The following is a 12,597-nucleotide window of genomic DNA, read 5'->3' as shown; positions in this document are numbered from 1 at the left end:
CACATGCTCATGGCATCAGCTCCTCTGTGGACACTGGCACTGGCTGCATGTCCCCCATGGGTTTGGAGACAGCCGTCAGAGGGGACAGGGAGCCCCCGACACCCCCTGTTTCATGGCTCCCGAGAACATTTGCTGCTGCACAGGGATATTTTGGGAGGCATGGCTTTCCTGTGTTACCCAGTTTAATTAAGCACAGTATAATCTTTCTAATGCAGCTTCTAAAGGAGGAAGACACAGGAGGTGGAGGTGATGTGGTGGCATGCTTCCAGTCAGGACAGCCAAATACCATAATGTATCAGCCAGGGTCCTGCCGAACCCCTGCTGAAACCGCTCGCTTGTTCCCACATCAGTCACGAGGAAGCCTCCAGCTGCCCCGCAGTGGGACTGGGGCTGGCCCCGGACATGCCAGCCTCGGGCTCGGCAGTGTCCCCATCCCAAGGCACGCAGGCGAAGCATTCCTGTGGGGACGAGGATGAGATGTGGATTGGTGTGTGGGGCTGCCGATGGGCTGGCCACATCCCCCGGGGCGGGCAGACCCCTATATCAGCCAGGCTTGCAAGGGCAGAGCCGGCACTGTGCGACTGTGACATTCCTCAGCCTCTTGCCCACCCTCTCCAGCCATGGATGACATTTATAAGGCAGCGGTAAGTACCTCCCTCTGGGATGTGATTCTGGGGGGGAAGTTTTAAAGGGTTTTCAGGAATTCTGTAGTAGATTCCCTCAAACTGTGATGGAGTCCATTCAATGGAGAAACAAATGAGAAATACTTTACGGGTGGCAACTTTTAATCAACATCATTATCCAGGGCTCAGACTTTTCCCACTGATGGCTCTGAAGGTTTCACGCTCCTCTTGTAAGTGTGAAACTCTCAACTGTGCTGCAACATTATTGACAATTATTCCCCTGGCTCCTCACTGGGGGAAGGGAGATGGCCTGTAGGTGAAGTTATAAATCTCAACAAAATCTTGATGGTGTGAAAGGTGGCTGCTGGTTTTAGCCTGGACAAAGCAAAGGAGTGCTTCCCATGAAATTAAAGTATTTATATGGCTCAAACCTCACCCTCTTCTTTCTGGTGCTTTATAATTCTGCCATTGCTACGTTTCCCCCTTCCTGAGCTGAGTATTTTTCTGGGAGATTTAAAGACCCCTTTGGCTTTTTAAAGTTACTTCCAAATATCCTCCTCTTATTTGCTGCTCCTGATATCTGCCCTGCAGAAATCCAGAATGTGAGCTATGCTCTCAGGGAACGCAGAGCATCCTGATGGCTATTTTAACTTACACAGCTGCATGCTGCACTCACTGTGTAAACCCAAACTATTTGGTCTGTAATAAGAACACTGCATTGTTTCATAATGTAGACAGACAGTGATACAGGAGTGGAATAAGGATGAAAATAGATTCTGGATTGTGTGGATTGCTACTGTGCCCCTTCCATAACTGCAGTTAAAAAAGGAGCTTTTTGGCAGCTTTTTCTTCTTTTAATATATAGTTGGTAAGGTTTGATTTTATCTGAGGCACAAAAGATATATCATACAAGTCCTCCTTGAATTCAGTGGTTTTTAGAGGGAAGATAGTGCTTGACACATTACTGAAGAAAAAAACCACAATCCTCACACCTCTTCCATCTTTTGATCAGCACTGAACCTTGTGCAATAGAACCCCTCTAGTGATCCTGATAGTGTGAAAAGGCTCAGGAAAGGCTGAACAGTAAAACAGTCTCCATACTAACACCTCCAAAAGGGAGAAAAATGTGACCTGCAAATTCAAAGAAAATCCAGATCTCTGTAATTAAGCTTTGTAATTAAATATATTCTCTGAGGATCAAGGCACAGGTCCTCTCATTGCTTAGGGACCTCATGCCTGTAATTAGGGAGAAAGGCTGAAGTGCTCTGCAAGCTGGTGATGCCCACAGAGCCTCGCAGCATAGGTGGAGAGTCCCACCAAGAGTTCCCTACATGCAAGCTCCAGCCTCTCTCCATAAGTTTGCCCCACATGTGAAGGTCATCCCTACCCGAAGCCTGTGGGCTTTAGTGGAGCTGGACAACAGAGGAATTTAGCTGAGAAGTAACTGCAGCAATAGACAACCATCCAAATTTCCTACCCCAGATACCAAAAACTTACTCCAAACACAGAGCCCTTGGCCAGGGAAATGGGCCACACAAAATACCCAATGAACTTCCATGAGGATTTTGCTGCTGATTTGAAGGTGGGGGCACACTGACAAATGTGAGGCTTGAATCCTGGGCAGTAACTGCCAGCACCTTTACAGAGGCAAAACAAGATCAAGCCAGGCACAGCTGAGACAAGCAGATTTTTAATGAATATATTCCCCAAGATTTTAACTGTAAAAAAACATCTACCTTGGGGAAAAAAAAAAAAAAAATCAAGAAGTTAAATTTGCATCTGACTTCCAATTGGAACATGGGATGAAGAAGAGAGCTGATAAAAGCAAAATACAGCAGATTTGGTGTTACCATGGCTGCTGCAGTGCTGTGAGCTTAGTGCTTTGCCTTCCCATACCACAGCCAGAGAAACCTGTCCCTGCAGTGTGGACAAAAAAGGGGAATAAAGGTGCAAAGGGTACCTGTGTCCAGAGGGTACTATGAACAGCTCAAGAGGCATCTCTCTAATGAAAGCGTCATGCTATGGTTACAATGTATTTAATTTACATACAGCAAAGCTACACATCTATCACTTGAGCAGTCAAGGAAGCTTCAAATGTATTTCTTCATTTGCTGCATGCTAATGGCATATGTTAATATTGTATTTATGCCGAATTCCCTACGTGCAGCCAGAGAACCCAATGGATTTTCATCTTGCCCACTCATGCCTAGATAAGGGTGTGCAAACACAAAGCTATTTTGGGAACATTTTTAGGCTCTGTTAAGCGGCACTAAGAACAGTGCTAGGGACAAGTGTCCAGATAAAGGGCTGCAAGGATAAATACCAAAGCCTGGGAACAATCAGGGAGCTCATCTTTATCTCCAGCACCTCTCTCACCCAGGCTTATAAATAGCGAATGCACCCAGTGAGTCATGCTACCCGAGCAGCAGGACTGCAGCCGTGGACATCGGCCGAGGGTGCACTGCGACTGCCCTGGCTCTGCCCAGACGATAGCTGTGAAGAGGCGGCAGCAACTTACCTGCCCTGAGCAGCACCAGGGCCACAGTGGGCTTGGGCTCCCTCCTGCAATGTCAATGCTAACACCATCCTTAGTGCCTTCTGACTTGAAAGTCTTCACCTTCCTGAGTGTGGGGAGTGGCTAAAACTCTCTGCCTACTTCCCATAGGAGCTATCCCACTAAGGAAAAGCACTTTTCCTGCCTCTTGCTGCAAGTGGGAAGGACTTCCAGATGGCTTTTGTAAAACTATTGCTCTTTGGGGCAGAAGCATCAGCCTTCCCGTAAAGACATGGTGCCACAAGTTCGGGTTGTGGGGTTGAGGGATGGGTGATGGGGACTGCTTGCTCAGGGATGATAGGAAGGAGACATCAGCCAAAGACAGACATGCACTTAAAGAGATATGACACAGAGCTGATGGATTCTTCTTTGCTCTCTTGTTGGTTATTGTAATTAATTAATGCTAACTAATAAGCTCCCATTGACTGCCTGCACAGAATGATGTAGGGCAGGGTTTGGGAACAATCTGCCAGCCTGCTTCAGCTAATGGTCCATTTCTTCAGGGAGATACCCAAAACATGCTAAAGAGAACAGAAGCTCCCTTCAGAGGCAGAAACCTTTGTAATAAACACCGACTTGGACAGAAGTAGACCAGCTCTTAACGCTCTGGATAGCGCAGGGAGTTTCCTGAACCTTGGCCTAAAAAACAACCACCAGGGATGGTCTTGTCCACCTCTTCCTCCCTGGGGACCTCCCTCGCACATCCCACATCTGACCTGGCCTCAGCCCATACACAAGGAACCATCAGCAGTGCAGCCATCCCACTGTGAAGCCTGACGGCCACAAGAAATTATCCTCAAAAGGTTGACAGAGGCAAATACTTTTCCCAGAGGGTCTCCCCTGCTTGTGCAAAGGCTACTTCTGCTGTGCATCAGCTGCTGCTGCTCTAGAGAAATCGTACTTCAAAGGAGTTGGAAGTAATTTTGTTTAAGGGTAAGAATCTCTTAGACTACAGAAAGTTGTGGTGTCCTACAACCCATAGTCCATGAGGGTGACTGCTATGAGGCTTCGCTGACAAGGCTGATGAACAAATAACATGTCCTTTTAACAACTAGTGATGCTGATGAAGAAAAATGACTTGGTCTCTTTTCCTTACAGGTTGAGCAGTTGACAGAAGAGCAAAAAAATGGTAGGTGTATCTTCAACCTGACACCACAGCCCAAAGATGAGCTCCCTGGCCAGCAGCCCAGCCTGCCTCAGCAATTATACCCCAATGCTTTGGTCAGACTGGCCAAAGGAGTTGTGATCTACCAGCATTTCAAGCAAGGCTGTTTCCGTGCACGTGCCTGTGTGTCTGCACCATGCGATGCCCAGGCAGAGCTGGGGTGCATAGGCAGGGGAGGCTGTGCCTGGGGTGAGCTCTCTGCCCTGCCACCCATCTGCAGGGTTAGGATGTGGAGCAAGACCCCCAACATCTCCTCTTACTTCTCTCCCCAGAGTTCAAGGCTGCCTTTGACATCTTCGTGCTGGGTGCAGAGGATGGTTGCATCAGCACCAAGGAGCTGGGGAAGGTGATGCGGATGCTGGGGCAGAACCCGACCCCTGAAGAGCTGCAGGAGATGATAGATGAGGTGGATGAGGATGGTGAGAGACTTGGCTTTCTTCTTTTGGGGTGCTTTCCCTAGCATCATCCCCATGTCTGCAGGCATGGAGGGCATAGTGTGGGTCGGGAGTGCTCAGCATCTGAGCAGCACTGACAGGATCTATGCTCGGGACAGCTGCAGCCTCTGGGGAGCAACATCATGTGCTGTGATTCTTAAGGACACTAAACACCCACCAAACGTCAGCACGGCTCCTTTAGGAAATTTGCAGGCAAAGAGGAACTATAAAAATCATTATTCCTATAACGATCAGACTGCTTGAACTGATTCGGGAGGTATTCTGAAATTGTACAGATCCATTTAAAAACAAATGTAGCAACTGCCATTTCAGAAATGCCACAGGATTCTGTCCTCAAGAAAGTCTTTCACTGCTTGATTGCACACACAAACCCTTGTCAATAGTGATTAAATCAGTCTACTAGTGATCACACCTAACAAAATCCATTGTGTGCAAGCGGGGCAGAAATACCATACTAAAAACTGGAAAATAAAAGCACAGTTAAAAATCAATGACACAGCTGTTTTCATTTCTTGAATGAAAACAACAGTACCACACTGCATGAATACCTGCCTTCTGGAGCTGTTATTATTAATACCTGGATGAGATGGACAGGTACCTCCATAGCAGGAATTTCCATCCATCGGTGCCTTCAGTAGGACTTTTGGTTCGTTTTGCCTTGGCAAAATGATTGCAAAAGGTAAAAATCCAGTGATGAAGTCAGTGCAGGGACTCACTCACTCCAGCATCCTGAAACTGCTTCTTGCTGCAGGGCTGCTCTCCAGAGTTTTGGTCCTTGGTTACTAAAGGGAAGCACAATCATTTGTCTGGCCTCGCCTGTCCACCCACTGTAGCATGAGCTGATGGTGTTTATTTCGCCTACAGGCAGCGGCACTGTAGACTTTGATGAGTTCCTTGTTATGATGGTCCGGTGTATGAAAGATGACAGCAAAGGAAAAACTGAAGAGGAACTCTCAGACCTCTTCAGGATGTTTGATAAGTAAGAGCCATGAGTGCAGCATGGCAAGGGTGTGGGAACAGTGCAACTGTCCTGCGCCCCCTCCCCAGCATGCTGCTCTGCTCCTGAGCTCTTCTGTCCTCACACAGAAATGCCGATGGCTACATTGATCTCGAGGAGCTGAAGATCATGCTGCAGGCAACGGGAGAGACCATCACTGAAGATGACATAGAAGAACTGATGAGAGATGGGGATAAAAACAATGACGGCAGGATTGACTACGATGGTATGATGCTTTCTTGCATGCAGTTTGGTCACAAGCCCTTGAGTGTTCCCCAGGCACCTCTCATGGTCTTGGTCATCTTCTTGGCCAGGCATGAGCCATGAGGCACCACACCCCACCACAGCCAGCATTTGTGCAGGGATGGTCTTTTTTTTTAGGCTAGCAAAACGGTAGCAAGGTTCTGGGGTTCCCTTAACTGTTCCCATGCTGCCAAAACCAGCCTGCACTGACACAATGCTGCTTTCCACCAGAGACCTGCCCATCCCTGCCTGCCTCCTAAACACAAGCACTCTGAAGGGCCATATCTTTGAACACAGTGCTGCTGCAAAGACCCCCAGACCATTTCTGAGCTGAGCTGGTGGTGGCCACATCTCACCCTGTGCACTCACCTCTGGCATTTTCATGGCTGCCTAGGGTGATGCTGGGCTCCAGTGACATTTCCAGACGGAGTCACGAGGAGCCCTCGCCACAGTCAGAGGAGCAGTAGCCATCCCCCCGCAGCCTCTCACACATCGGGGAGGGATGGAAGAGGACACGGGGATGGGGAAACCTGCCAAGAGAGCACTTGGCAGCTGTGAGGGCACTTCAGTCCCACCTCACACCCCTTGTCTCCAATGTCTTCCCTTGGCAGAGTTCCTGGAGTTTATGAAGGGAGTTGAATAAATCTGAGGCCAGAAGGACAGCCTGAATCTCCTGAATCCCTCAAGCTCTGCATCTCACCTCCTTGGCTAAGTCCCCTGGCTACCGGCATGAAGACTGAGTGCTGAGAAGGGTGGCAGCGGGGAAAATAAAACGTGTTAATAGCGAGTGCCTCAGATGGTTGTTCCTTGGAGGCTTATCGAGAGCTTCACCCCGGCTGCACACTCACAACTCATGGGGCCTCACTGAGCCCCTGTGAGCCGTGCATAGCAAGGGGACATCACGGCTGGAGCTTTAAGCCTCCAAGGAGGCTGCCAGCCCACTGGCAAAGCTGGAACAACAGGGCCATGGGTGCTTCATGAGGAGCTGTCGCGTTGCATCACCTCACCCCTACCACGATGAGCAGGCTCAGGATCCAGAACCGGTTCCTGCTGGTTTAACTGGAGCATCGGTGGTATTTTAGTGATGAAATGTGAATTAACAACCACTTATGCTATCATTGAAATCCTCCGCGCGTTCCTGAGGGGACACCCCTTCCTCCTCCCGCCAGCTTGATTGCCACCCTCCGGCGCATGCAGAAAGACACCCAGTTTTCTTTGGGAACATGAATAAAAGCCATTCCTACGCCAGACTGGGTGCATCCCTCCCATCCCACCCAGCCTGGCAAGCACCAAACGGCAGCAGCCCCATGGCACTTCACGGTCCTCCAGCAGCCCCGGATGGGAGCCTCACTGCAATAGCCGGAACACCCAATTTTTCCCTCAGAAATCAAGTTCATTTGGACAAAAAGTGCCCTGAGCGTGGCACGACTCTGCTTTGTGTCTCAGTCCTCAGGCACAGAGCGACAGCAGTGCTCAGGAGAGGACAAGCCGCGCTATCCCCAAGTGCCCCAGGGGCGCCATCTTTTCTCATCCCAAGGAAGTGCGGCATTCCTGCAGCATTAGCAGCTCTCCCTGCACATAGCTGCCTCCTCCCATCGAACTACAGCCCCAGCACAGCTCACACATTGCAGTCATGTTGCTAAAATCAATCGTTTACCCAAGCAAGATAAACATTGGCAGGGCAAGGTGCTAGACTGCGTTGGTGCAAGCCCCGGCGATGCTGCCACACCAGCGTCCCCGTGCCTGCTGCACTGCCCTTCTGCCTTTCCTCCCAAAAGCGGCTTTTGTTTTCCTCCCTGTCTGAGGCAGGAACGCCCCGAGCAGCTGCACTTGAGAGAACCGGAGCAGAGCAACCTGTTAGCTGAAGCGTTTTCTTTAAACCCCAGGGTATTTTGAGAACACCCCGAATGCAAACACCGGGAAGACCTGCTCAAAGGGATCTCCCCGAGGGTGCCAAGCCGATTCAGCAGAACGGCAGGTGTACCAGAAGCTAACAGACACAGGGATGTGTTTGCTCAAACCACCCTGTGACAGGAAGTGCTCCCGACGGTTTCTGTCTCCTGTTTCCAGTGAATCCATAGCCTAGAGATCAAACCCAATCATTTTCCACCTCCCCACTGTGGCAGCAGCAGCTATTTCTGACCAAGCCCTGCTTCCAAGGACACACTGAAGTGTTTTACCCCAGGCCTGGAAACCTCCATGGAGTTGCAGCCACAAGCCGGTGACACCAGGTCCACCCGCAGCCATGGCCACCCAATCCACGGGCAACCTCACATCTTGGCAGGCATCACCAAAAGCCCCATTACCCACCTCTGACCAGATCCAAACATGCGACAAGAACATCTCCAAGACATTATCCACTGCTTACTGATAGGCTTTAGCTCACTGAAGAGTGAACACGAGGAGACAAGGTTAACCCCCTCCCTTCAGTCAACCTGGTGGCTTGGGGGCAGCTTGGCCCCTAACTAGGGAAAAGGATGGCTGCAAAGAGCCACCTGCCACATGTCTCCCTCCTTGGTTCAATGGTACAGGGAACAGCAAGCCACAATCTCGCTGGCTACCCACTCCTTTCTGAAAGTAAGAAGGAAGGTGGTGGTTGGGAAGAGATGACATAGGTCTTGCAGCACCTGAAACACGGCTGTGTGAGAGCAGACAAACTTGGTAGTATTTGGGTTTTTCCAGTCCTTAGACCAGAGGTGCCAGCAGATCAGCATGCTCTGTTTTAAGTCAGACAAACTGCTGCAAGACCAATTTACCTTAACACACTACCGGTCCTCCACAAGTACGACAGCAAATGCCGCAGGGCGGTGTGCTACGGGTGGATTTCACTGTTGGCTAAAACATGGGAACAACTGTGTTAGGAATGTAACACAACATGACAGGCCAGCGAGTTGGCGAGGCAGCTGAAAAACCAGTAGTCAGAACAGGATCAGCTGAAGTCCACAGAGAAGTTGAAGTAGTTAAAACCTCCACAGAGAGCATGGGCCCGGAGATGTGCAAATGGTAAATGAAACCCACCCAGGGGAATCCATGTATCTACGCAACTTCAACCAATTCTGCAGTTTTCCTTGCATGTGTAGTGAACTTGTGGTGCCTGAAGCCTTTGAGGAAGATGATACGTGTCCATGTGCACCACTGGGGAAAATGCATGTCAGTGAAACAATATTTCTTTTAAAGTCAGGCAAAAAAATACGCCATTTACTACACTCAAAAGCAGTCCCTAGACCCATGCGCTCTGAACCCCCCAGCCGAGACAGGAGCTGTGCTGGCAAGTGACAGCAGTACGTGCTACCAGACACAGAGTTTTCAGGCCATTTGATCTACCTGCATTTGCTGCCAGTAGATTTCACTCCTGCCCTGGTTTGCAGCTTTCTCAGTACATTTGAGGCCTCTTTTCAGCCTTCTAAAACTCTGCTGTGTGAATTAAGTGACTGCAGGAAGGGACATTTTGTACACACCTCCTTAATAAAACCTCTGCATCTCACTTACAGCTATGTATGTGCCAGCAGGGCAGCAGCAGTACAACATGAGCCAAGGTACATTGGAGAAACATTTCACAGCACCAAAAGCCCTGTTGTGTAGAAACTCCTGCAACATCCTTGAAATCTGGGCAAAGCAGAACTCGTGTTCTGTTTGCTGCTTCTTGCTTGAACAAACTACTGAAGGTGGTAAAGGGAGATAGAGCACCATGTATCCAGCCCAGCTTTTCATTTTCACTGTCCCCAGTGAATACTCTGCCCCACCACAGCACCACAGTGCTCTGATTTCTCCTCTCCAGCCTGTGCTCTCCGCTTTCAGCGCAATGGCTCACCTTTGCCAAACGAGCTGATCTGGTATTTGGTTACACAACCTTTACTCCTTTTTTTTCCAAAGGGGAAAAAAGGAGCCAAACTGGAACCTGAGAGAGTCCTCTTAATTACAAATGGGAGAATCATCTGAAACGAGTACGACACACAGCAGCAGCAAGCACAGAACACAGAACTTCATGTACTGCAGTAGCTGAGCAGAGACGCTCATTGGCTTCCTACAGGATATCAAAGCCTCAATAATGAGAATTTTGAAGTTTTTAAATGTCAAAGATGGCAGAGCCCAGCATAATGGGAACAGTTTCAAACAGACCATCTCCTGGGCTCTATATGTAATCCTCCCAAAAAGGATCTTCAGCCTCACTTGACCAAGAAAACTTAAATGATTTCACAAGGCAAGTGAAAGAGGATGAAGATGCACCAGGAGGCCATGTCAGCAGAGATTCCCTTTGCAGCTTCCCATCTGAGCTGGGGCAACTTCTACAAGAAAGTAAGTCATGGACTGATCTGTCACAGGGTTAGAAAATGCAATAGGTGATCAACTGATGCCTGGGACCCCTGTGTGCACAGGGAGCAGACAACAACAAACCTGACACCAAGCTACTGTGGAAGCTCACAGAATTCCTGTCTCTTGCTACACAATGATGCCTGGATTAAGGTTACGTTCCTCTCTGCTGCATTTTGTCACGCAGCCGCTATTTTGGTCAGAAAGTCAGCAAGCCCATATTTGGGAAGCTGTCCCACTGAAGGGCAGCATGAAGGGCAGAGATGAAAAGGCTGCTTCTGAAGGCAGGCCCAGAGAGCTGCCTGGAGCCACAGGAAGCCCAAATCTTTCTCTCTGCTTCTTGTTAATGTGCCAACATCCCTTTCTCAGCCTGACACTTGCATTTCTCTTCCCTCAAACTACATCCTGAAGGTGAGCTACTGTCACAACACAAGCATCCTGGGGAAGACACCAAGGCAGTTCTGAGGTGAAATTTTACATTTTAGATGAAAAAAAAGTCTTAATGCTAGACTTAAAATGCAGAATTTAAACCAGGTTGGAGATGTGCAGACACACAGGGGAAGGTGCAGCCTAACACCAAGTCCTCTGTTCAGAGGCTTTTTCTTTCACTTTCCTTGTCACAACACACATCTGCAGCAGACTGACTTTCACTGACACAGCTAGACCAGTCACACGGTCTGCTCCAACACCAGCAGCAACCCAAAGGGTATCTCCCTATGCTAGATCTGTTAGCCTCAGTGAGGGCTGCTGGGCAGCTCTGAGCCAGCAGCTGAGGCTACCAGACATGCATGCTAACCTGAACCACAGCTACACATCACCTTTGTAAACAAACTCACCCAAGCAAGGTAGGCAGCAACCACACAGCTCGAGACCTCCAGTACCCACACTCAAGTACCACTGAGGCCAGCAGGATTTAAGTGCTGTGCATGTCTCACATGCGATCCACCACTTGTCAAAACACACTCTCCAAGGAGGATTAACACCATGAGCACCCTCTTGCCAGTTGACCATCTGGTGTACCTGAGTGCAGCAGGCACCACACCACCTTTGTGTCTGGACTATTTAGCAGACTGTACCTGGTGGTATGAACCCTGCAACCGTAGCTTTCTCCAGCACAGCACCCCTCCCAGCTAGCATGCTGCTCTCACACAGCGATTAAATTCTTCCAATTGACAAACATCAACATCCACCAACAGTCCAGGAAATGCAAACAGCACGAATCAGGCAGCTGAGGGTTGCAAACTGCTTGGTTCAGGGCTAGATGGTATTTTTCATTAATCAAAGCCAACTAAAAATATTTACCTTTTTCCAAAATACCATTGCATTTTGGCAATTGGCTTAACTATTAAGAAATAAATACACTAACTGGACATCTCAACTGATTAGTCTTTTTTTAGCCAGCAGGTGTTTTGCTGCTCTACTGCAAAGTCAGAAGGTAGCCACAAACATCCAGCCCTTGTGATTTGTGGATTGACACCACCGGGTGGACAAGCTTTGGAATTACAGTTTCAGGAACAGTGCTGCATTTTAACAGGTGGCTCATTTCATGAATAAAGAAGCACCTTTTGAACCAGCTTTACTCACTGGGGGGATGTGGAGAGTGAAGCCTTCTCCTGACCCGCAGGAGGACAGCAGTAACAAAACCCTGTACCTCTCAGGCTTTTGAATGTCACTTCCTTGTTCTCATCAGCACATTTCAGATACATACTTTTTTTGTTACTGGAATGAAAGAAGTCCACTAAAATATAATCTCTATGAAAAATATTCATATAGTCCAAAACCCTTACGCATTCCTATAGTAGCTCCATTAACACTTCAACACTTCCAAGTTATTTCAGAATACTACACACACAAATTCTAACACTAATTGCTATGATCTTTAACACCACAGCTAGCACTCACTACCCTCCTGTTTTTCAAGGTATCTACAACTGTAACTACCTTACCTAGACAGCGTATCAGCAGACACACAACAGCCCTTGGAGATCTCACCTTGCTGTAGCACCACTAGGGATTATCATAAAAACCACAGTATGCAAGCTGAACATGCACACCAGTATCAAAAATAACATTACCTGTACTATCACCCGAAAGTCCAGGCAACACCAGCTTCAATTTGTACAGAAATAAAGAAGTTGTTTTTGTTTAAGTTTTACAGCTTCACTTAATAACCATTTCACAACTTGAAAACAGACTGAAACACCAAATGCTCATGACCTGCACCAACAACCACAGTATAAGACCTCTGA

General features: G+C 48.5%; 1 protein-coding gene across 1 annotated transcript; it reads left to right on the top strand.

Moving 5' to 3' along the window:
* Nucleotides 1-620: 620 nt before the first annotated feature.
* On the top strand, nt 621-6,680 carry TNNC1 (troponin C1, slow skeletal and cardiac type; the record flags this gene model as incomplete). The annotated part of the gene is made up of 6 exons (XM_080625350.1): nt 621-644; nt 4,276-4,306; nt 4,615-4,761; nt 5,662-5,776; nt 5,884-6,020; nt 6,649-6,680. The coding sequence occupies 6 exons, from the start codon at nt 621-623 to the stop codon at nt 6,678-6,680; spliced, it is 486 nt and encodes a 161-aa protein (XP_080481476.1).
* Between the last annotated feature and the right edge of the window lie 5,917 nt (nt 6,681-12,597).

This window comes from Psittacula echo (assembly GCF_963264785.1).
Source record: "Psittacula echo genome assembly, chromosome: 9".
NCBI classification, from domain to species: Eukaryota; Metazoa; Chordata; class Aves; order Psittaciformes; family Psittacidae; genus Psittacula; species Psittacula echo.
The sequence above is the reverse complement of the archived record's forward strand: the minus strand, read 5'-3'. Positions and strand labels throughout refer to the sequence as shown.